This window comes from Manis javanica, chromosome 10 (assembly GCF_040802235.1).
Source record: "Manis javanica isolate MJ-LG chromosome 10, MJ_LKY, whole genome shotgun sequence".
In the NCBI taxonomy this organism is placed as follows: domain Eukaryota; kingdom Metazoa; phylum Chordata; class Mammalia; order Pholidota; family Manidae; genus Manis; species Manis javanica.
This window is the reverse complement of record NC_133165.1, coordinates 63891571-63917880: the sequence shown is the minus strand read 5'-3', so window position 1 is coordinate 63917880 and position 26310 is coordinate 63891571. Positions and strand designations below refer to the sequence as shown.

The window sequence follows — 26310 nt, the reverse complement described above, 5'->3', positions numbered from 1 at the left end:
TGGCACATACACGGTGCTTGTTTAATCCCTGTGTTTGTTAAGTGGCTAAATAAGAAGCCTGTCAGTGACAGTTTTCTGTTAGCTATCTTTTGCACACCATTGTGAACTCCAGAAAAGGAGCCTCTGAAGGAGACGATGAATGTAGGTGTGTGCACACAGGCTATGGTGTGAACTGCAGAAGCACGGACTTGAGAAATGTGTAAGAGCAAGGACTCGGAGCCCAGATGCCCCACCCCACTCTCTGACCCCTCTGTTCCCGGCATCCTTGTCTGTAAAATGGTGTACTCGTTACTGTCTTTGTGGCATTGTTGAAAGTATTAAATTAATTAGTATATGTTAAGTACCTCAAACACATTATGAACCCTAACGAAGGTTAGTTGTTATGATGGTAGTTATTTATTTTACACATGGAGCTTTGTGAAATATTTAATCAAAGCTCTACCCCCCTGAATTTAGTGCCAACTAAGGCTGTACTACTTAGGTAGGAAATCAAAGGACCCTCTTCTCATACACACATAGATGCTGTTAGTGAAACCGAGGCATGGCAAGGGGTTGCTGACCTTTCGCAATCTCTACACAAAGTCCTCTTACTGTCTTCTTTGTCTGGTGAAAACTCTGAGGAGTAAGAAACAAGCCTCTATCCTGGGAAGCGTATCACCGGAGCCTTTCACACTTGGCTTACGGCTCACTCTTCGTACCTAATTAACTGAGAAATGAGTCCCTCTGATTTGGGACATGGTGAGCAGTTTTAGACTAATTTTCTTAAGTTCCTGATGAGGCATTCATAGCACATTAGCATCAGGCATTACTTTTATTGATGTTATTGCTATCGTATGGAGTAATTTATTATAGCAAATAAAGTAGAATGACCTAGCAGAAGGAGGCGGGCTGGGACTGGAAGCAGCCTCCAGAAGCTTTGACAGCTCAACCAGTCAGAAGCCAGAGCGCAGACCCTCCAGCGTAGCCCAGCTGCCCTCCACATCCAAGAACCCAGCTTGTCTCTGTTGTGTGCAGTTTGTCAGTAAAGACCTTTTGATACTGACCTTTCCTTTGGTGGTTTTCTTTTTTTTACTGGCAGGAGTATACACTTTGCACCCGGCATGGCACTAAGCCATTTATATGTGGTTTCTCATTTAATCCTCAAAGCAGCCCTGTACAGCTATGCCCATTTTACCGAAGGGAAAGTAAGGCTTTGCTGGATAACCTGCCCAGAGACCCAGAGCTAATAAAGGCTAAACAGGGACTCAAACCCATTCTGTTCTACTTAACACTGGCTTTGCTGTCACACCACCACTCACCTCTATCTCCATCTGATTGATGACCTTCCCAGATCCTGTACCAGAAAAGCAAAAGACAGCATTTTATGAGTATAGTTAATTTGTTGGCCTTCCTTTTTAGCTGTGACTGAATTATTTGCAGGAACAAAGGCTTGCTTTTTTTTATGTATATAAAATCATAAAGCAGCCTCTATGACAAGTACAATAAATCTGTCATTTTCCCCTTAAGTCTTAAGTGTATTTAGAAGAGAATGATTCAAGTTTTTTGCCAAGTTTGCAATAAAAACTGTACTCACTGCTGCATTTCAGATCAGATAACTTGTTCTATTTGCCAGGTATTATGGATATGGCTACAGTTAAAGTAAAACTGAATGATTGTGTGTGTGTGTGTGTGTGTGTGTGTGTGCATTCAATGTACTTTGCACACTCTGTCAGGCCCTTGGAGCAAAACGTACTTTGATTAGCAGAGTAAATTCCATGATATGATAGATATGATTAGAATATTCTTGGGATGTTTTGTTGATTCACATTTAATTAGCTTCAAAATTCAAACTATTTCACCTGTCTTCTAATAACAAAGTTTTTTAAACAAAGGACAGAGACTGTCATTTTCTTTCACTTACAACAAATGTTTGAGAGGAAAAGAATCCATGTTCATTTTAAGAACCAGTCTCTGACAGTGAGGACTGACTAGTGATTTTAAAATGTAAGGGGTCCAAAGATGATAGCTTGAATGTATGCCTTGAGCTCTGCTACCACCCCATGCCCTATCTTAAAGTGGCAGTATGAGGTTTTTCAAAAGACAAGAACCCCTAAGGAGACAAGGAAGAAGAGAATAGACAACAGCAGCCAAATTTGGAAATGGCAAAGAAGATTGAGAGAGATGAATTTAAAGAAGCAGAAGGGAAGCTGACAATGAGCCTGTTTTGCATCCTGAACCTCCTGCAGGTCCAGGTATTGGTGGAATCAGAAACTTTGGGAAGTGAGAGCAATGGTAGTGCTAAAACAAGAGCATTGGTTGAAAGTCTGTTAAGAATGAATTAGTCCCTTAGATACCTTCCTGTCCTCAGCGCAACCAGGCACCCCTCCCATCCCTGACGGAAGCTCGCTTATTCTCTGGAAAGTGTGATGTGGAGGGTCTCTCGTTTAGGACAACATAGCTGAGGCTAACAGTACAGTCCTAAGAACAGATGAGGTGAAAGTATACACACTAAATTTGGGACCGCTTCTCTTCTTCCCAAAGTAAGCTCAAAGAAGCCAAGTATTTAGGCTTAATACCCTTCAAGCAAGAGACAGAATCAGAGCCATCTGACACAAAGAAAAAGCCTGGCTTGAACTATACAGTAAAGAACATAGTCCACTAGCCCCACTCAAGTGCACCAAGCTTTCAAATAAGCTTTTTGGGGCCATGCTATTTAATGTAAACAGACAGCTAAGAAAAAAAAAACAGCACACATGAGGAAAGAATCTAATGTGCAAGACTGTCACTGGAAACAAAGGGGAAAAAAGCAGAGAAACAGTCCATGCAAGAAAAAGATAACCTTAAGATGGAAAAACTAATCAATATCAAAAGCAACATAAGATATTGTATCCATTGGAGGAAGTGAGTACTGTATTTTTACAAAATAACACAGGGAGCAAAGAGCTCTTGAAACTCAAAAACATGGCAGAAACAAAAAAAATTCAATTAACATATCAGAAAATAAAGCTGAGTAACAATTCCAGAAACTACAACAAAACAACAAATAAATGATGCATCTGAAATAAAAAAGAATTTATAAGGATGAGTCCAAATGGTACAACATCCAGATAACAACCATTACAGAAAGAGAGAAAAAAGCACCAAAGTCATAATTTCATAAAATTTCCTAGAATTGATGGATATAAGTTTCCAAACTGATGGATCTGTGAGCCATGGATGAAAATAAACCCACCCCAAGACGTGTCATCATAAGATCTGAAAACACTGGGACAAAAAAGGCAGTCCTACAGGCTTCCAGTGTCTGGGGGTAGAGTGAGTTTTCATACAACCTATCAGAATGCAAACAATAACCCAATAATCAGAATGGCATCAGGCTGCTCAACAGCAACTCCAGAAGCTACAAAGAAATGGAAGAGCGCTTTCAAAATTCTGAAGGATTTCCAGCCTAGCAAATTCTCCACCCATAGAATTCTCCATAGCCAAGCTGTCCATCAAATGTGAAGATAAAAAAAGACGTTTTTTTCTTTTGAGATGCAAGACCTCAAAAAACTCTCCTCCCATATACTCTTCCCCAGGAAGCTACTGGAGAATGGGTGCCACCAAGAGAAAGTCTGAAAGAGGGACAGTTGGGTTCCAAAAGCAAGGGCTCCAAGGCTGCAAGAGAGCAGCGTTTAAAGATAAACTGAAGCATCTTAAAATTTTTAAGAGTTTATTTGTGCAAAAACAGATTCAAATGAGTGCCAAACTTGAAGTGATTAGAAGCACTCCACCTACAGAAGCCAGGGCAAAGAGCAGAAGCAAAGAAAGGAAATTATTGATTGGCTATAGCTTAAAGCCCAGTTGACTGTGACTGGCTGTCCTCAGCTAACTTCTGATTTTGTAAACTTGAGGCATTTACACGCTTAGATTTTTGTTTGTTTCCATAGCCACCTTAGCCTCATGGCTTCCCTGTTTAATTAAATTCCTGAGAACTGCTGGGTTCCCAGGGTTTGCGGGAAGGAAGTTCCCAGAGCTGTCTGTGTAGCAACCCTAGGAAGCACATAGTCCAGACAGACTGTAAACGTCTGATCAGATTCCTGCTATGACCTAACATATTGAGAGGAGATTTTCATAACCTAGGAAATTTGAGGAGATAAATTTATGATAAACACAAGAAAACTAAGCAAACACATCAAGACAACAGATAACTACAGGGAAAATATACCCTTCAGGAAAGGCAGGTAATCATGGTATGCTACATGACTTGTCTGCAAAAGCTGTTTTCATAGTCACAGTAAAGTAAATACCAAATATTAAAAATGTGAGACAAATCTTTATTGGGAGAAGGATGGAGGGAACTAGAAATATACATGAATATACACAGGGTGGAAGAGAATAAACTCCTCATCGTTCATACTAGAAAGCTAATAACTTAACACTGAAAAATAAGTAATAACAGTTGGGTGTTATTTAGCAACATAAAAACAGCCAAAAAATGCATCTGGGGAAGCAGGAAAAGGTCTGCTCTTGTAGAACTTAGGACTCCTCAATTGCGTGCATGCATAATTTTGATTTAAATAAAAAGGAGATGTTTGAAAGCAATATAGAAAGTAGTGTCCTTGTGAGGATCAAGAATGTATAGCTGTGGGCAGCATGGAAATACCAATCATCATAACGTTGTGTAAATGAGTACTTGTGATTTGGGATAGAGTTTCCAGTGACATCTGTGAAAGGCATGATGATGATGAGTTTTGAAAAAGCTTGTAGATGACTCAGGATGCAACTCTGGTAACAACAAACATAATTAACACTGGAGACACAAGTGAGGAGTTTGAATTAAAAGTATTTCACATAAGTAGGCCAGAAGCAGTATTTTAAGTTTCATACATATCCTTTAACATGGGATGTTGCATCATTGTTGTTTCTCTTGCCAGACTTTCAGTTTTGTACATTTGACCAGTTTATATTGAGATGTCAAGCCCTTGTATCTGCTTTTTTACTTTTTCAGAACCTACTAACCATTTGTTTCTTTTCTAAGCTACGCTCTTGACACATTTAGCATAGCCTCCCCCTCTATGACATGTAGCCAAGGTGCCTTGCTCACTGTTGGTGTTTAATAAATAGGTGTTAAATGAATGCTTCTTTGCAGAACTACATTCACACTCAAAGCACTGGGCACAAGTGTTTTCTCCTTCAAAGGGTCACAAAGTTGGAAACCCTCAGGAGTGAGGTAAGTCAGTGAGTGAGACCCATCCAGGGAGGACAGTGGCCCACAGAAGTCTGAAGATGCCATCTAAGCAGAGGGTGGGCAAGTGCGTCCAGTGTTGCTGGATAATCGTAATAGCAATAAACACTCGTGTGCTGCATTCAATGTGCACTGGTCCAATGACTTCACATGCCAAGACTCAGTCCTTACCAAGGAAACCTCCATGTGATAAGCACTACTACTCTTCTTCATCATCATCTTGCCAACCAGGAAGCTAAGGGGCCTAAAGATGGTTTCAAGTGCACATGGCTAAGAAGTGGTAGAGCCAGGATTTAGGACACAAGCATTTTGACCAAGTTCCAGCTCTTAATCATTGTACCATATTGTCTCCCTAATTTTTTAAAAGAAACTATACATCTATATGAAATTTACTGATTTTTAAAGGTTGGCAACTAATTTAATGTTTTTTTTAAAGGACTACAAGTCAAGCAAAACATGCTTAGTTTGTGAGTTCTCAGCTAGTTGATAATTAAAATATGGTGCTAAGGTGTGCAAGCCATGACTGAGCCTCCGGGCATTCATGGCCCCGTTTAACATGCCTGGCAGGAATGGTAGTGACAGTGTCAGGAGCTCAGACTGATTGGCACCCACTTCTGGGTTTAACATCATCACTCCAGTGGGCATCCACCCTGATGAACCTTTCGAGCCTCAGGTATGGACTTGGTTAAAGAGGAAAGAGAAGAATCTAATGAGCATGAGAATGGCCCCGCTCCATGTCTGTAGACCCTAAGGAGTTGCAGACCTCTCTGCACAGCTGTGTGGATTTGTGCAAGAGGTCACAGTGCTCTTCTCTGTTGCAAAGCCGACACAGATGGGTTTGATGTATTTTGTTGCCTCTAAGTGTTGCTTTGTTTCTGGCAATTTAAGTGGAACTAGATTTTTTTAAACACCAAGGGAAACACTGAGTGCTCTGTGATGGTTACTACAGCATAGCAAAATATTGTGTAAATTCATTGACAGATGCTAGAAAAGTTCTGTTTGCTGTTAATAATGAAATTTTTATTTCTGCACCCTATGCCCAGAACAATTGCAGTGCAGAAATGTGACATGAGTAAAAATGCTAGATTTGTCTATTTCCCTAGAGGAAATATATCAAATCATTGACTGGAGGTTTCAAATATGAATGAGTTGTAGTGAATTAGACTGTTTTTGCATTCTTTGCTAGACGCTAAGAATAATGATTCAATGAAGTCCCATTACCATTTACTATGGACTAATTTAGACAGTGGGTAAGGTGTGGGTATATGTGTTTGCTTTTTCTTTCAGTGTTGTGTTGAGATATTAAACCATCTGTTCTTGTGCATAAACATTTTCCTGGGATTCACATGGGATTATGGGATATAATATACTTCTATGATTATTATGGGTTGATCAGACTGTTTATATAATAAAATTTTACTTTAGGGGCCTTTTAATGATCCTTAAGAGAAAATCACTCCAGGCTTCATGTTGGCAAAGCATCTCCTCTCAGAGGCAAATTGTTTTTTTAACAAATGTTGGCACAATTCATTTTAATTATTGAGCTCCTAAAGTAAATTTAGACTTTCTAGGTCAAGATGATATTTTTGTACTTACATGGACTGTACTTCATTTTCAGGATTAAATCTAAGTAGATTCACTACTAATTCCTTTTTATCCTCATCAAATGGAAATATTTCTCAAAAGAAAGAATTTAAAAGCCCCGAACTGACCACTGTTCAGGAGAATAGTTTATCTGTAAACTGATCAAAAGTTATGTGTGCACAGTTAAAACATAAATTTGTATAAAAATATAATTAAGTAGCACCAATATTTACCTTTGTCAAGAAAATAGTTACATTCCAGAACATTTCAGAGCATTCTAAGGATGAATTTGTGAGCAAAATTTTAAGATTTACAATTGATCAAAAGATTTCCTTCTGGGAAAAAAAACCCTTTAAATCAGTGATTCTCATCCACTTTCCCACCCAGCACACTAGTGTATGTAATATGGGACAGTCCCACAAAGAGGGATGTCTCCTCACAAGAAGTGAAGGAAGGGGTGGGAGAAGCGATCACATATGAATCCCACACAGGGGAGCCCCTACTTACTTTAAATGCTCTCCTCTTGGGGGATCCATTCTTCATCTCTTTCTTGAGAATCACAGATAGAAACAGACTGAAACCTGATGAACAGCCCTCCAATTGTTTTCTCTAATTACAAACTTAAAATGACTGCTTTAGTTCTATAAGTTTGTAAATACTTATACATGCAAACATTTTATATCAAGATGTCATGTGCACATTTTCTGATTCATCTGCTGATCACCTTGGCTTTGCATACAAACCTGCATTAACAGTTGTTATAACATGGAAAATGTACAATAATGTAAAGAAATGTACAGGATGAATCATGGGTATAAAGATGTACCTATTGTATCTTTATTACTACAGCACCATCCAGTAGAAAACCAGGAGACCCCCTTGTTATATCAGATATCAAGAAAGGCAGTGTGGCACACAGGTAAGGAAAATGGATTTTCTGGTTCATTCCAAGGCGTTTCTTAATTAAGACAGAAATGACCCCTTCCACACCCAAGGCAGACCTTGTTAATGGATTATGGTTCAGTATTTTCCAGACAGCCACCTCTAATCAATCATTTTTGACATCCCTATTGTCATTGCTGTGTAGATCTCTCCCCTCATGTCAGTTTATTTGTACAGAAAAAAGTCACCTGAAAGTGTGACAGGGTCTTTCGTGAATCCAACATAAACTCCCCTTCACTGATTGTCTTCTGTCCTTTAGTTTCCAGCTAAAAAAGTGGCCCCAGTAACAACACCACCCATAAAGATGTCAGCTTATGGGAAGCTTTCCTAGATGCCTGAACGTCCTGAATCTTAAACAGTGTTTATGTCTCCCAATGTTTAGGTCCTCATACCATCAGAATCAGGGAATATCAAATTTTTGATCACACAAATCAAAAATATTTCTGGTTACTATTTCTAATACTAATAATAATACTACTATAAGACTATTAACCTTTTTATTTTCCAATTAAGGGCTTTTTATAAAAATAGATCCCATCTATTATCACAGTCATTTCAAGATATTATAGAGCCATTGTCTTCTCCGTATCACAGTCATTTCGTTAAGAAAATATTCTAACACTCAAAAAGTAGGAAGGATGGTGTATGAGTTTAGGTATATAGGTATAGGCTCAGATGCTGTAACAAAAAGACTTGTAAACAAAGTGGCTGTCAAACAAGACAGAAGTGTGTCTCTCATACAACACTTGGGAGATAGGTGGGCAGTGCCGAGCCAGGGAAGGAGCTGTGCCATACCCCAACTTGCTCAGTCATTGTAATAGCCATAGAGGGGAGGTGGCTCTCTGCTGAGAGAGTCTAGGGCATGCATCTTTAGGGGGTGACCCAGAAGAAAGAAGGAGAGAATGGACACTGGGAAGTAATAAGCAATGTGACACAGACATAATGCATAGAGGATAGCTCTTACCAAATTGTAACCTTCCTTAAAAATATGTGTGTGTGCGTGCATCTATGCATATACAAATGCATGTACACTCTCATTATTTTTCTCATTTCGTGATGTACCTTAAAAACTTTCAGCAGAACTGCAGCAGTCCACAGTATTAGACTCTCAATGGCCACTTTCCAGATAGGTAGCGTCAGATTTACCTTCGTCCCTCCTGAGGCCACAATGAATTTCCTGGTGCAGCTGGGACTAGAAGAGACACCAAGACTCAGACTTCCACTTAGTCTATCCCACCTTGACTGCCCTCACTTCCTCACTGTAAACCCCAGCCCATTACCTCCCTCCCAAGCAACTTAGAATTCCTGAGTGAAGCTGATACAGTTGTCCTGGTCTAACTGAAGAAAGCATAAGAAAATATGTTTTAATACTCTGTAAAATTTAATGTCATGGCACCATCCAAAATAAGACCGGACAAAAGAAATTTGTCAATAAAATGCAATTTAAAAACAACTGAAGGACCTCTTTTTCTCTAAAAACTACCATAATGCTACATTATGCTTACTGCCTCTTAAATAGCCTAGTTAAGTGCTCATCATGAATCATGTGTTGCTATATATTTACTAATAGAACTGGAACCCTGGAACTTGGGGATAAATTACTTGCAATAGATAACATCCGGCTGGACAACTGTGCCATGGAAGATGCTGTTCAGATCCTCCAGCAGTGTGAAGATCTGGTGAAGCTCAAAATCCGCAAAGATGAAGATAATTCAGGTATTGACAGCCTCCTTAGTTAAGACTGATTTTTCTAACTGCCCATCTGTTACAGAACTTATTAGATCTTGATGTTTTACATACGACAGCTGGCTAGTGGCATTGTAGCAGTGTTCTACGTAGTCAAAAGGGTCTTCAAATTGTGCATTGAGAGTGTAGTATGAATTTTAAGTAGTGGTATTTTTAAATGATGTAATAAGATATTTTCATTATGTAATCATTATTACAACTGTGTTAAAATAATTTTTAAGTATGAAAACTAAATTATCACCAATATCACCCTAACACAATGGAACTAGTCATTTTCTAGTTGATATTTCTATACATAATTATAACCATCATGTATATTATGGTTTTTACTTAACTTATAAATACATTGCCTTTTACAAACCCTTACTATCATTTTTATTTACAGCCTGTAATTTATTTATACTATTCTTCTCTTCTTCCTTAGACTGCTTCCAATTGTTTCATTATTGTACTATCTATATAGTACAATCATGGATATCTTTATGCCTGGATATCTTAGTTCAGCTTTTCTTCTTATTTTGAATTATTGACTTAGGAAATATTCCGCTGAGTCAGAATAAAAGGGAAATTGCCATGATTACTGATGAGTCTTGTTCCAAGCTGCCTTCTAAAAGGGCTGTATCCATTTTTAGTGCTGCCAGTAATAGTCATACAGTGAGTGGCACAGTGCTTCTCAAAACTTCAATAGGCCTCAAAAATCACCCGCAGAGCTTGTTAAAACACACTTCCTGGACACTAACCCCACATGGGGCCGGCGGCTCTGCATTTCTAACCAACTTCCTAGTCATGCTGATATGGCCAAGGAACACAATCTTAGTAGCCCTGCAGTAGAAGCCCTTTTCTCTGATTAGGATAAGAACCCAGAGCTAACTGAAAAAAGTCAATTAATAGAAAGAGCCAGCTAATATGGGGAATTATAGAAAGCGATATATATCCATAACACAAACATTTAATATAAGATTTTGCCAATCTTATGATTGAACAATCTTTCTTATGCATGTCATTCTGCTGATTATACTTATGAGTTCCTTTATTTGCCTAAACCATACCCAGAATATACAGTTTATGATTTCCAGTTTTGGTTTCATTTTTATTTTAATACAGGGAGAACTTAAAGAATTTAAAGCAATCTGAATGCTTACTCCATGTAGATTTTTATTTCCCTAATGTTTTCAAGATTTTCCTCTAGGTAGTTAATAGCTGCTTTTTGCCTAATGAGACTCCCTCTTAACGAATCTTTCCAAAACATTTGATTTTGTTCTCATAGAACCATTATATTCACATTTCATAGATTGTGTGAGATTCATTCAATTACACAATTACAAGTAAAACTGTCATAAGCAGTCCTGGAAATAAACATAATTAACTGTAAATTTTTAAGCTTACAACTCAGTGGCAGGAACAGAGGTTCACAGGTGTTCTAGAGAGAAACCTATTACTCTGGAACATTCTATGGCATTCGTCAGCATATTTTACAAAGAGGGTGGACTGCCACAATTATCCAGTAAATTGGTTAAATGGAGATTGGTCGGCATTCGATTGCATATAGTTTCATCCCAGCCAATAATGAGTTATTGTCAAGGTTCTGGATGTCCTGTAGTCAAACCATTTAGATCCAGTGTTTGTGGTCATGTCAGGCCATATGTTTATGATTCCTATTGAAAATCAAAACAAGGTGGTAGTTACATCCATCAGTACAGCTGGTTGGGATGATTATATCCAAATATATTTTATAACCAACATTTAGAAATATACATAGGTTTCTACTCATGACTTCCCAAGCAGCTGATTTTCTGTACCAACATTTGTATTCCTCTCTAGAAGCATGCTTCCATTGCACTTTTGGGGATTTATATCAAAAGAGGGATAAAGCTTCCAGCATCAGTTTGGGCTCTGCCCTAGTGAAGAGGCAGACCTCTGTGGAGAAACCCATTTTGCATGATATGCCAAGCTAAACAGATCTCAGCCACCTTCCTTGCAGAATGAAAACAACAAGCCAGAGATGAATATGTATGGTGCTCACAGCTGGGGATGTTCCCAGTTCCAAAGCCTGGCAGTGCAGATACTGGGAGGAGTTGCAGAAACAGCTGAGCACTAGGAAGGCCAGATCTTACTCTGGGTTGCTTTCTTTTGGCTCCTTTGTTGCCCTGCAGGCCTTACCCCCTACAAACCTTCTGCCTAATATGCTTATTAAAGTTTATTTTATTAATTTTATTTAAAAATTTTAAAAGGTCCTATTTTTAAAATCCTAAATCCTTCCTTTGAAAACTATGCCCCTAACCAAACTAATTCTGTAAACATAGGTGTGAGAGACATATTTACCCAAATCAGATTTTCTCAAATTGGCACAGAAAAATATAATACTCCTTCAGACATGTTTTTATAACAGACCACTCTTTGAAAGTTATCACCTGATCATTGATTTGGAAGGATGTGAGCATTTCTATATACCCTTTTCCCATGAGAATATAACTTGAGTAACTGATTTTTTTTAAATCAGATCAGGTCAGTGGGGTGGGGTGGGCGGTGAATATATTCAAAATGAAAAACCTGGTTATAGATTAGTTCTATAGGCAAAATTTGTAGTCATAAAGAGCACACACTTTAAAATCAGACCTGAGTTTAACGTCCAGCTCTACCACATCTGAGCTGTGCAAACTTGGGCAAGTTACTCAGACTGTCTGAGCTTGAGTTCCATTTTCAGTAATGTGTACATAATACCCATTTCGGGAAGCTGTTGTAACTTGTTGAGAGTGATATTTACTGGCACAAGCAGTATTCAATAAGTGGGGGCTATTTTTACTGTTATTACATCCTGAAATGCCTTTCCCCACATTTGTTCTGATCTCTCATCAAGACATAAGTGAGTGGGAAATAAATGTTCATCATTACAGCAGTCACTGATTTGGGAAGTCTGGTACTGTATTTAATCTGAAATTAAACTGGTGGTTTGAATTGTTGCCATTCTTTGTCTTGATATGTTAGAATAATAATATTCAGCATATATTGTCCACTCCCTGAAATATTGCTCCTACTAACACCAGACATTTTGTACTCCAGGAGTCCTCCATTTCTTTCTTTAATTGTCTGTTCCTCTACATCCTTGTTTCCTCATCAGTTACAGAAATTTATAATCATACTTGATAAAACTTAATTTCCTAAGCTAGCAATATGGCAAGGGGCTTAACAGACATTGCTTCAGAATCTAAGCGCATCTTCCATCTGCACTGTTTCCCGAAGTATTGAATGAGGCATTCAAGAGAATCTGAATTGACTGTTTCTAACCCAGGCCAGGGAAAGCAAGAATGACATGATGAGAACACTAGACCGGCTTTACAGCTGATAAGCTGGGAGCCGTGAGAACTTTAACTTCTCTGAGCATCAGTTTACTCATCGATAAATGTCCACTTCATGCCCACCTCACATGGCTGTTTTAAGGATCAAAAGAGCTAATATAATTAAAACTTCAGCAATGTTTGGCACTTACTGAGGCCCAATTAATGCTGACTACCAACAGCCTATTACTAGATGTTTTAAAATTAATTTTAGCTTTATTTTATGATGGCCAAATCTTTCAGAACATTGGGGATTATAGGGTACCCACCCCCATATTCAGCGACCATTCTGCCTTCAGGAGCTTTTGTATTTGTCATCTTTCATTACTACAGGCACATAAATCAGCTAGAGCCAAATGGTGCTTGCCTGGGTCCAAGGCTCCAGAATGATGTCTGTCACTCAACCCCAGATCCCCAAAGAGATAAAGAACTGTCCTGAAATAAAATGTTTTGTTTTGCTTCTACATCCATGTAAATGAAGAGGAGAACCTGGAGATCTGAAGAGGAGCCCTGAAACAAGAGAGTAGAGAATTTGGGGGAGTTGTTGGAAGAAACAGATAGAGGCTTCCAAATCTGTCCTAAACAATGTCTAAGGGTCTGCATTGTATTTCTGCCTTTGTGCCAATCAAATATACAGCTGCTAATGATTTCTCTCTTGATTTAGAGCACCTTACTTCTAATATACAGTACTTTTGTACAGACCATAAATTTAGTATTTTACCTTCACAGGCTCTAATCTGTATAGAGAATTAGGTTTCTCTAAGTTGCAACTTGTCCCGTCCAAAGCAAATTACCCTTACACATTAAACAGCGTTTATAGAAATGCAGCCTTAGTACCAGTTAAATCTGCCCTTTAATGATTTGGGCTTTCATATGTTTTTTACTTCATCAGTGTTAACCAAGGTGAGTTATTTGCACCCCTCAAATCTAGTTTGAAGAAGCAGAGATGCCCCATCACAAGTGTGACTCCAGGGGGAAAATTCCTGGGGCAAAATATCTTTGAAACCGAAGTCAGTAGAAGGGAGAAATAAGTGACAGAAACCCATTTATCTCTTACAAGCAGTCATCCACTTCTGCTCTCTCATGTCTCTTGTGACCCAGCTGCAGAAGAAGGGACCCCACCCAACCTCACCAGTCCAGATATGCCCTCACTAGCCCTCAGCCCTCATAATTACCTATTGATACGGAGATGGGCTACTGCTCTCCACCCCCTGGGAATACCTATTGATATGGAGATACACCAAGGCCAGGCCAGAGATTCTGGAAATACTGCAATTTTACCCACAACAAGCAACCAAAATGATTCTGCTTCTGCCAGGATCAGTGGTAGGAGTTGTTTTGGCAAGAGGCTGGCTGCAAGAAGAGCCTATGATGGACTTTAATTTTTTTAAGTACTCTTTTTTCATCCTCAATCTCAAAGTAATGGCTTTCAAGCTGGGAGTCAGCATCAAAGTCACCCAGAGGGCTTGTTAAAACACAGGTAGTGGGCCCCTCTCTTCTAGAATTTCAGACTCCTACAGGCCTGGGGTGGAGCTGAGAATTTGTATTTCTAACATGTTCTCAAATAATGCGAAGTCACTAGTGCCAAGACCTCACTTTGAGAAGCACTGTTGCAAGCAACCTATCTTGGAGACTTATAAATGATCACTTCCATAAATAAATCCAAATTCTACTCGTAAGCAGTCAACAACTCCTTGAAACTCTGTTAGTACATTATTTTGATGTGGTCAAGTAAAAGGACCACACAAGCATGAGGGAGCTGTAGGTGGTATTGTTATAAATGTTTCTTTTCCCAGACCTGTCCACCTCCAAGAAATGTAGCTATACTCTGTGAAATGAATTCCATCACTTTTAGTTGAAGTGAACTTTGATTGACCTGTACATTTATGCATTCCAAAGGCTGTCTCCCAAATCCAAGCCTCCTATTTGGCCACAGAAGCAGCTGCCATTATGGATTCAAGCCAGATAGTGTTCATTTTGTTAAATAGGCGGCACTCAAGAAGCCTGAAAATAACATAGCAGATAAGTAATGCTGCAATTTTGCATCTGCTCTGTGGTCCCATTAATTTTCTTAACTAGAGCTGAGCAGAACAAACAAGTAGGCTGGCCCTCTTTCATGTCTTTCACTAAAAGTTGTAAACCTTCTGTTGTGATATAAAAGCTGCTTATAATATCATTAACATCTGTTCGAGCTTACTTTGAAACTTACTGGTGATCCTGCATTTTTCCTTCTCAGAAAGTTTCTGCTTCTGGTTAAACACTCCAGTTGCTCCTTTCTAAGCCGGAGCAGCTTCACGGAGAGGGTATCTTGGATGGCTTCCACCTTCAAAGTGGTCTGAGCATCAGTGGCAATTATCACCCTCCTCCTAAGCTGCAAGGCCTTACAGCTGCCAGTTGGGCTAACGCCCGGAAGAGCGGATGGAATGGAAGTGTAGCCTGAAGCTGACTCAGGCGCTCTTGGAACTGTGGAGGGAGGATGTTCTAGGTTTCATGATTCCCATGGTAGCAGCCCAGGTCTTATTCTTGCTCTTTGAATGAGCCAGATGGGTTTGTATCACCTTGAGGAAGGAAACTAGGCCTTAGAGTAGCAGAGAGGACGGCTCACAAAGCTTCTTAGAGACCTCTTCCTTCAAAGCCAGTGACTGCATGCTAACTTTCATTTACCTTTTTTGCTTGTTTGCTTAGGCATTTGCCAAAGTCTCCTTGGTGCTGGATATAGTCCTAGGCTCTGGGGCTACAAAGATAAAAATCTGTTGTCAAGGTGATCCTATTCTAATGGAGGAGGCAAGTAAAGAGATAATTAAAACAGAGTGAAAAGTATGTACTAGAACATGCATTCTTGATGGGGGCAAAAATTGGTTCCTGGGAAGCAAAGAATCTTAGCTGTTACATTACAATGGTTTGTAGCCCTGCAAAGCTCAACCCTACCTGACTGAATCTTCTTATTCCTTAAGACTTAATTTCTCTTTTTAGGGAGAGTTTAAATTTAATTTAATTTTTGTCCTTGATGAGGGCATTAAGAATTAGAATAAGAAGTTGAGAACACAGAAACTACACAGAAACTGTGGGATTTCATAGAGAGCTCTGCCCCAGCCGAGGAGCCAGGAACCTTCCTGAAAGAGAAGATACCTGAGCCAAATTTTAGAGTTACAGTGAGAATTCTCCAGGGGACAAAAGATGTTTGTGCACAGGGAGTAACATGCACAAGGTTAAAAGCCATTGGAAGTGTGCTTTTTAAGGAACTGCAGGTGGTTCAATGAGAGAAGCTGGGAGATTGGATTGGGATCGGGGAGAATGGTGTGATCCACTGGGCACACACTCCAGCTCAGCTCCTGAAAAGGGGTTGTATTTTATTCTTAAGGAATTGGGGAACTAATGAAAAGCTTTAAGAGAGTAGCATATTCCGATGTATGCTTTAAAAATATTATGGGAAGAAAAGGGAAGGAATTATATGTTGGCAGCTCTGGTGAAAATAGATGTGGGAGAGAGGCAAAGGCTGACTCCCAAGCAGAAAAGCAATTTAGGAAGAAACCATTGCTGTGAAAAGCAGCAGAGCCCAGGTGGGGCAGCCGCTAGAGCAAGTGGCAGTGGGAGGGTCTGGGAACCTTGCCTTGCGAGCAGATGGGCCACAGGGTCTGAATGAGACAGTGTACAGGCAGCCGTCACCATTATCGTTTATGAAAGGAAGCCAAACTAATTTAATATCTGTGTACTCAAAGGCATCCACAGAGGGCTTAAGGGAATTAATTATTTTAATTAAAGAATTAATATATTTTCTTTTAAAAAATATTTTCTGACAACTTCAAATATATTTTAAAAACTAGAGAAAGATGATGTGATGAGCCATCTTAGGTCACATAGCATCAACAATTATTAACTTGGGATCAATCTTGCTTCAGCTATACTCACACCTAATTTCTCCACAACACCCACATACTAAATTATTTTGGAGAAATTCCAAATATATCATTACTTCTTAGAAAAATTGTTAATGTATCCCTAGACTGTACTTCCTTAAAATATACAAGTAAATATCACCAGTTTGAAATATTAACAATAATTCTTAATATCATCATATATTCACTCAATATTCTGATTTCCCTGATTTTCATATGCATGTATAGAGAGGTGATTGATAGCTAGATCGGTAAGTAAAAGATGGACACATTTTTCTTTTAGTTTTTTATTAAGGTATGATTGATATACACTCTTATGAAGGTTCCACATGAAAAAATAATGTGGTTACTACATTTACCCATATTATCAAGTCCCCACCCACACCCCAGTGCAGTCACTGTCCATCAGTGCAGCAAGTTGCCAGAGATCCACTATATCCCTTCTCTGTGCTACACTGTTCTCCCCATGATCCCCCACACCATGGATGGACACATTTTTAAAAGAGTTTGGTTTTAACTAGGATGCACACATGTCTATTCATTGCTTTTGCTTGTAATGTCTCTTACATCTCCCAAATTTTTTTGCATTTTTGACAATTTGTTGAAGAAATCAGAAATAAGCTTCCATTTCTGTCATAACTTAAATGGAACAGCATTTCTTATGGTTTCTACCTCAACAGAGTCACAGGAAAATGTCCTTCTTAAGATTCTGCCATTTTTCAGGCATCATTATTCCCATTTTATAGAGTAACCTGTTTGCATTGCACCAGGCTAACCACACTTTCATTAGCCTAACAATTTTTTTTTAAGCTCATGCAATGATTATGTAATAGTATTTAGGAAAAATTTTAAATCTGTTCGACTAATGATATAAAATCAACTATGATAATAGTCATAATTGATGAACTTCATTAACTAGAGATTTTTGCAGGGGGGTCATGTATTGAAAAGAGAGTCTTCAGCAGAATGTATCTGTAGTCTCCATCTTTTGAAAATAAATCATTTTACTTGATTATGAAGGAAAACAATAGATAGTGCCATTTTTCATATTTGCATCTCCATCATTATGTAAACTCTTGAGTGCCTTAACAGTTGTCTTCTAGTTACTATGTGTCCTAAGATGCCTCATTAAAAGTGTCCCTGCATAAGTAGGCCTGAAACTCTCCCAAACCCTTTTACTCCATTTCTGGTGTTGGCATCTTTGTGGTACAATTTGCAGAATTGTCCAAAAATAACACAGGGCACTCACTCTGGGTTACCTAAAGGATGAGCTGACTAGAACCAGTTTCTCTCCCTTCTCCCAGTGAGTGGGACTGTACCCAAGCTCAGCTCCCATGGACCAGTGGTTGATTTAATTTGGACTGAAGTTTCAACTGAAGCTTGCCATAGATTCCCTGGTTCTGGGCAGCTGGGTTTCAGGTACTGGGCAGCTAGCTATCCCATCTCCCAACTCCCATAGAGAGCTGATGGCCAAATCCCAAATGATCACTGTGCATTGACAAGGTAGAGCTCATGCTTGTCCTGTTAAGGGAGAACAATACAGGGTGAGGGTCTTTCCCCTGGCATATGTACCATGTTGAATGGCCAGTGGTAATTACATGCTGGTGCCTGGCAGTAGCAAATATTTAATTATGCCAAGGTTTACTAATCAAATGACTCACCTGTAATTTTATCCAGAATATAGGTGGTGGCACAGTCTACAAAGTCCGTGTACTCTGTCCAATAATGCTCTATTCATTTATGTCAAAACCAGCTCTGAAGGGTGACAATCTCTCACAGTGTAGAAAAATGTAGGCGTGTGCCCTCTGCCTCCCTTCGTTGGTTGCCCTGTATCATGGTGCTTCTCTTAGCAGCTCCTTAGCAGACCATCATCAGCCTGTTGGCTACAACTTAAGTAGAAACCTGGAAGAAGTTTGTGAACCATCAAAAGAGCTATTGGAGGCTTAATGTGGAGGCTTCTCAGCTGCCAATATAAATTTGAATCAACATTGAAGATTTTTATACTCCATGATGTTCCTTTAAGCATTGTAGTGCATGGCAATTGGGCTTTAATTCTCTGTGTGTGGAGCTTAGCAGGAGTAGAGATTGAGAAAGTGGAGGTGAGGCTACGTTCCAGAACTCCCAGTCTATGGCTAGAGTGAAGCTGGCAGGAGAGGATGCATCGCTTCCTACATTACTCTGTAGACCTTTCATTTTATATTCTTCATAATTATTCACTGCACACACACATAATTGAGTTGTTAATTCAAGCTTTTCTTTTCCTCCTTATTTTAGGGTTTCATGTCATAAATGAACAGCTGTTCATTGCACAGATGTGAATGTGTTAATGCTTCACTATGTAAAAGCTGGCTGTTTTCTTAAAGTAGCTACTGGACCATTTCATTGTATCCTTAGGTACAGATATGAAACAGCTTTCATTAATTGTTCCCAGGCCCAAGGAATAAAACAAGAAATGCTCAAGCATTTTAAGCATGTCATAAGCAAATAAAACCTTTTGAATTCTGAGACTTGATTTTTGCCATTCTGGACACAGTCAAAACACCCAACAAATTTGAAGGTGTCCCATACTCCTTCATATTCATGTTAAATAGTGACAATTAGTGCATGACAGTGTGGCAGCCTCATTACATTATTCTTAATCTCAAGAATAGAAGAGAGAGAATCAATTCAAACCTCTGCTTTAATATCTGTGAGCTATTCCATAGGATTCATGTTTTAAGACACAATCAGTGGAATGATATTTACGGGATTCTAGATTTCTAAGCCAGCCTTTTTAAGCTCCACTTGCCCATGCATATGTTAAAGTTTGCTCCAGCCCTCGGTAAAATGAATTTTCCTGTATTGAAAGTTCTCTTGCTTGTAAAGCCTGAAAATAGGGATTGGGTAGCCCAGTGTCTTTGTCACTGCATGATTCTCTCTCCCCCCCGTATTGCCTCCTCAGCCATGTGCTCATTCCACAGGTATTTGTGGCCCACTTACAAAACGCTGGGCAAGCACTGTGCTGGGCATGGATGCAGTGTAAAGGGTGTGCAGCACCAGCTGGGTGGATCACTCACAGGTTTAAGACACCAGTCACCAGGCACTGATGACCACTACACCCCTGTATTAGGATGTAATATCCTACCAAGGAAATGCTACTTCCCTGTGTGATTATTTTCTGAGACATAATGCTTTGATGATGATGTTTTGGCTTTCTGTGTGAATATATGTGTCTTATAACTTTGCTTTTTCCCAAGAAACCAAATATGTCCCCTTGGCATTTATTGCAGATGAGCAGGAAAGTTCCGGAGCAATCATTTACACTGTGGAGCTAAAGCGCTATGGGGGGCCCCTTGGCATCACAATTTCAGGAACTGAAGAGCCATTTGATCCTATAATCATTTCAAGCCTCACAAAAGGAGGATTAGCAGAAAGGTAAAACTTGAAGGAACTGCCACAGTTACCTGTGTATGAGATAGGTTTCCATCCTCACATAAAAACACATAAAACCATGCTCTCCTCTTCTGCTTGGTTATCTGTCAGCTTTTTCAAATCTGTACAAAGGATTGATTTTAGAGCTTGGGAACTCCCAGGCAGAACTCCAACTTGACTTTGAGGAGCATCTTACAGGCAGTAAAAGATGTCAGGTTTGGCATTGATGTTACTCTCCAGAAATGTATGAACTGACCACAGTCAACTGGGGGTAGATTTATACTGTGTCTATTTTGAGAGGAGGAGACTAGAGTTCAGGGAGGTGAAAAGGCTTGTCCAATTCAATTTAGCAAACATTTACTGAGCCTCTAATACCTGACAGGTACTGGGCTCCGTGGCTGGGTTTCCTGCAGGGGATGACACAGGCTTTGTCTTCAGAGTCTGGGAAACAAAATGTAGAGACCCCCCGCTGGTTATCTTGTGATATGTAATGCCCGTTTGTTCTTGTGGCAATGATGCACCCCCACCCCAGCCCCTCACTGAACTGTGTTTCTTTCTGAGACGTGCTGTGGGGCATATTCCAAACCTCATAACCAGATCTTTCCTTCAGTAACCTAGCTCAGGAGTGCACACACATCATTCATGCTGCCACTTGAAGACAATGGTTTGCAAACTAGAGACACAGCATAGTAGAATTTTGGAGCTGCAAGGTACCTTGGAAAGCAGCTCATCCAACATCTTCATCTGTCCAATGGTGGCACAGAGGCAGCTCAAAAAGGGTTTCTTTGTTGGAATTTCATATTCTGATATCAACTGAGACACTTATGATAGAGTATTCTTTGGGCATCCTCCATTGTGAGGTTTCTCTGTTAGAAAGATGGCCCTAGATATCTCTGTTAGGGAGACAACAAGAAAAGATAAATATTGATCTGATTCAGCAACCTGCTGGTCAAGTGTTCTGTGGCTTACAACATATATGGTTAATGGTTGTTCTTTATGAAAGAATCAAGTGAATTTTTTTTTCCAGGAGAAAAGAATTCCTTGTGAGTAGATGAGTTGGTGGAGTTGATAAGGAGCTAGCTCCTCAATGCCACAGTGTCTCCTGGGGTACCCAGTGACTATTGCCCACTGCCCCCAAAGCAAGCTGTGGCCAGAGCACTCATTCACAAGCAGCCCTGTGAGTTGGGCTAATTCTTCACTCCCTGTATTTAAAGTGATTCAGTACAATAGGAGGTTAGCACGGGGAAGTCCCTCTCTACAGCCTTCAACCCAGGCAGAGAGATCTGAGTTAGAAGTCTGAATTTAACTTCTATGGGTCTACTTCCCCACCCAGTTCTTCCAAACAAAGGCAGATATGGTGACCATCAGAATCATAAATTCTAATCTGCTAGTCCAGAATTGGGTAAGGATGGGAAGAGATGGGAAAAAGCAAAAGGTTTATTAGTTTATTGATCAATAAATTAACTGTCTTTTTCCACATTTCAAGCAGCATGCTAAGCCTTTAACATATGTTTTTCTATTTAACTGTCTTGGCTCCCCCATGAGATGATTTATCCCTGTTTTAGTGATTAGGAAACTGCCACCCAGAGGGGTTAAAATAAATAGTTCACACAGCTGGAAGGTGACAGAATTGGATTCAAACGTACCACAAATTGGTTCCTGGATTCAGTCTCTTCCAGGCCTTGGAATTACCAATAGGAGGCTACCCCAGGGTCCGGTGTATGTCCCCATTTCTCTGAGTCTCATTTCTGGTGATCTGGGGTAATGATTATGTTCCACATTTTAGATCTGTAGAAAGAAGGAATGCTCCAGGCTAAACATCATTCCATTTATTCCATTATTCCAACATTGTCCATTTCCCTGGGAATTTTTAGGAGGGTTACCAAATGACTCAGCTTTTTTAGAATTTTAAAGCACCCAAGTCTATTTTAAATACTAATTAAAACAATTTTTCTAATTTTATTTGAAACGAAAAGTAATTCACAACAGATGCAGTTGTAACATTGCCCAGGAGAAAGCTAGAAGTGTTTTCCAGAAACCCTCACCATATTTCCATTGTTATGAATATATAAAGGATGTCAGAGAATTTATATTTAGTAGCATGCTGGAATTATTTCTACCTCTCCTATTATTATTTGGTGTTTCAGAACTGGCGCAATCCACATAGGGGACCGAATCCTAGCCATCAACAGTAGCAGCTTGAAAGGGAAGCCTCTGAGCGAAGCCATCCATTTGTTACAGATGGCAGGAGAGACTGTCACCTTGAAAATTAAGAAGCAGACAGATGGTGAGTGAGTCGAACACCCCAATTAAAGATTTCCAGTGCATTTCTTTCCCTATGTGTATATTTCCAGGGAAATGCCTCTGGCCAAGGAGTCTTTGAATATCTTTTTATTTAAATATACCCTCAGACTTAAATTCCTTTCCCATCTTTATAGCCCCATCAGCATCAAGTCCCAAGAAATTCCCTATTCCCAGCCACTTGAGTGACTTGGGAGATGTGGAGGAGGACCCCTGTGCAGCGCAGAAACCAGGCAAGCTAGCCGACGTGTACCCCTCCACCGTGCCCAGTGTGGACAGTGCTGTGGATTCGTGGGATGGCTCTGGGACAGACGCCAGCTATGGGAATCAAGGTATGTCCTAGCCTTCTGGAACAGAGGACTCATCGGGGTTGAAGCCTGTCTAAGATCTACTCTCTGCTCCATGAAAAGTATACTATTTTTTTCACTTGTGTCTGCGTCAGAGCAACTACACTGAACACACTGTGTGTGTTTGCCTTACATTTCTTCCTTCTTAACGCTGATAGTCGCAAACCCTTATCCAACACTGGCAGGCCCCATTGATGTCCAAGTGTTCAATTCAGAGCTTGTCCTTAAGAGCTCAGATCAATATGGAGCAAACCATACAATAAGGTGGTCCACTGAAAAAAGGCCCCATTGTCTTACTTTTTTAGCAAGCTTTCTACAGAGATGGACTGGAGAGTGCTGAAGTGCTTAAGAGATTAGCTGATGATTTGTGACCCCATTTATTCCTGCCCCCTCCTGGCTTTTAATAGAAACTTGTACACGTTTCCCCAAATACTCATTATTAGAGTTGTAATTACAAATATAAAAGTATATAGTAGATTTGTCTTCACACGAAGAAGTATAGCCTATATTAAAAGCTAAACCTCACCAGCAGATTATGAACACACAGAAAAAGTGTTAGACTAACACAGAACATAAACTAAAAGCTTCTTTTAAAAGTCTGCTTCCTTCCAATGTTATATAGCATCAAAAGAGAAGTGTGTGTTTCTGTTGCCTGAGATCATAAATGGGATTGCCTGCATCTGGATCTTTGCTGAAGAAAATCCCTCAAAAAAAGCATATTTCAGGTAGACCCTGTGGTACCAAGAGAATATTTGAGCTCCAGGTCATACCTCAGCTGCTCAACTGCTTAAAGGCCAACAGACTGGGCAGAAGTACTGATTGGGGCATCCTAGGCACCTTTACCTGGACTGAAAGCCATAGGCTGGGCACTGGCTGTGCAGTGGAATCTGGCAGCATGATCAACAGATACAATTTATAGACAATGTCGTAAAGCCTTGTAAATGCTCATAATCTCTTATACCGTGCAAGTCCATTTCTAGCACTTCATCCTAAGGAAACAATTACACCAGAGACAGAGGTACAAAGATGTTGTTTTAGGCATTGTTTATAATGTTGAAATATTAGTGAAACAAAAATATCCAGTGATGGGGATGAGGAATTAAATTTTGGTGTATGTAAAAAAAAATAAAGCTTTTTTTTCTCTTGAACATGTTGTATAACATCCAGCCCCCATCTCCTTTTTCTGCTCTGGAATTAAGTCAGTCAGGGACTAAAGTACATAAACAAACAGTGTGGAGAACGCACGTTTAGCTGTGAGGGTCGCTTTGTGATTTAGTGACCTACTTTTTTGGAGAGTCTGGATCCAGTTTGCTGTGTTTGTGGTTCTAGATTTCTTCTTTCAGCTTACCTTTGTCTGTGTTACTCTGTTATATCCCATGAAGACTGGAGAAAAACGAAAAGAAATGGTATTTCAAACTTGTCAAATGGATACTTGTTAGAGATGATGTTGGAACGTTGTGGAATTAGAGCTTTTATCTATCTGGCAGTTAATTTTTCCACGTCATAATACCTAGTGACAAGTTAGCTGTGTCACCAAATAACAGATCTTGTTGCCTAAGAGCTGACACACTAGAGGACCCTGCCTAAGGGACCTAAGTCAAATTCTATCAGAACAGACTCTGAGATTTATTTATTAATGTGCTTGTTTATTAACAATATCATTTAATAACATTAATAATAAATGATATGGAAACTTTCTTGTTACACAGATTTTTGTGAGGATATTACTGATGTTAAGGAATTCTGCCCTGTGAGGTAATGTGTAAGAACTTAGCCACACTGTCCATTTGCAACATAGGATCAAGACCATGATTTGCATATGGCATATACGGGATTTCCCTCATTAGTAAAAAGTGGAGAACCATTTACTTAGGAAGTATTTTGAAGATGTGAATTCCTAGACAGGGAATTGCAATCATTAAATTTGACATGTATAAATTAGAAATCTTTATGAAACTGAAGAGAGATAAGAGATATGTGGAGAAAATGACAAGCAGGACAGAACTGAAATCTATCAAGGTGATGAAAAAAAATAACAATACCTTATATTTGTAAAATGGTTTGAGTTTGTAAAGCTGGTAACTAATCTCAAGTGATTGTCACAATGAACACAGAAGTCAAAAGGCCAGTTAATCACATGATTTTGGTGTTAGGAGAGAATTTAGAGGTCAGCGAGTATGATGTCCCATTCAGCCTGTAATACCTGGCCAGCACTCTGCCCGCTGTCACATGGTGTGGGCTGGAGTGCCCCCTGGGACAAGTTCTCGCTTGTATTGAGCTGAAGTCTGTCTGCCTGTAGCTTCTGCCTATTAATCTTAGTTCTACCCTCAAGGCCATTCAGAACTCAACTAAAGCCCTTTCCACTGGACAGCCCTTCAGATACTCAAAGACAGTGATAACTCATTTCTGGTCTTTCCTTCTCCAAGCAAAATTGCTCCAGTTCCTCTAACTATTCTTCACATAACTTACTTTTGAGTATCTTTACCATCCTGGGGACCTTACTTCTGAATATATTCAAGCTTGACTCTATAGTTATTGAAGTGTAGCACTCAGAAAGGGAGTCCTAACAACAGTCCGACAAGCCCACCACATTGATTGCCAGAGACCACAGAACCCATCAATGCATCCTACATCCACATAAGGATTTTGGTAGCTGCATCCTGTCTGTTACTCATTTTGAGCTTATTGTTTACCAAGATCTCAAAGTCTGGTTTCTTTCCCTTTACTTGTGATAATAGGTTAAACCAGATCTCTCCAGATTATGCTTGTGCATTTGACTTTTTAAAAGTAAGGCATAGAACCACACCTTTTTACCCTACTGAAAACCATGTTGTGAGATATAGATGGTCTCTCCAACTTGTCCCCCCAGCCTCTAAGCAGATTCTCTACCGTATCCCAGGGAGACCTTGCATGCCCTCAGTGTACATTTTAGTCTACAATAACAGTCCTATGTCCAATAGAATGTTGTACTTCCAAGACACACATCTTCCTCCTTGGGCCAAGAATCAATGTCTTTGCAGCCACATTCCTTATTTTTGCTGCTGCTTCTCCAGACTGTCAAGCTTGCGCCCTTCATTGATTCAACAAATATGTAAAGGCTGGCACAATATAAGCCCAGTACACAATGGATATACAATGATGGACAAAGTATGGTCCCTGTTCTCATGGAGGAGGTCACCCAGCTAAAGGGCCAGACAATAAGTACCAACAGTGCAAAGTATGAGTGAGTTAGTAAGAAGAGAAATAGGGTGGAGTGATCAAAGCTGGTGGGGAAAGAAGGAATGTGTTTAAAGAAGTCTCAAAATCAGATGACTTTCAATCCTATTGTGTAGCTCTAGGATGCAAACCTTTTCCCATCTACATCTAGGTCAGCTTCTACCACTCCCCATTCTCTTGACCCTCATATTCATTCCCTTTGCCTTATCAAAATCTTAAGCTTTGGCCCCCTTTGTCTTATTTATTCCTCCTATGATTGCTTTCTTTGGATTTAGCAAAGCTCAGTCAAGGCAAGTTGGTGGTGTACCTGAACTCTGTCACCCACATGG

General features: G+C 39.7%; 1 protein-coding gene across 7 annotated transcripts in view; it reads left to right on the top strand.

Annotated features, from left to right (window-relative positions):
- GRIP1 (glutamate receptor interacting protein 1) overlaps positions 1–26310 on the top strand; it is a 643653-nt gene that overhangs the window by 580608 nt on the left and 36735 nt on the right. For all 7 annotated transcript variants that reach the window (XM_037007170.2, XM_037007167.2, XM_037007164.2 and 4 more), the window contains 5 exons: positions 7637–7706; positions 9300–9445; positions 19976–20120; positions 22265–22404; positions 22556–22750. In XM_037007170.2, coding sequence (XP_036863065.2) covers positions 7637–7706; positions 9300–9445; positions 19976–20120; positions 22265–22404; positions 22556–22750 — 696 coding nt within the window. The remainder of the gene's footprint in view (positions 1–7636; positions 7707–9299; positions 9446–19975; positions 20121–22264; positions 22405–22555; positions 22751–26310) is intronic.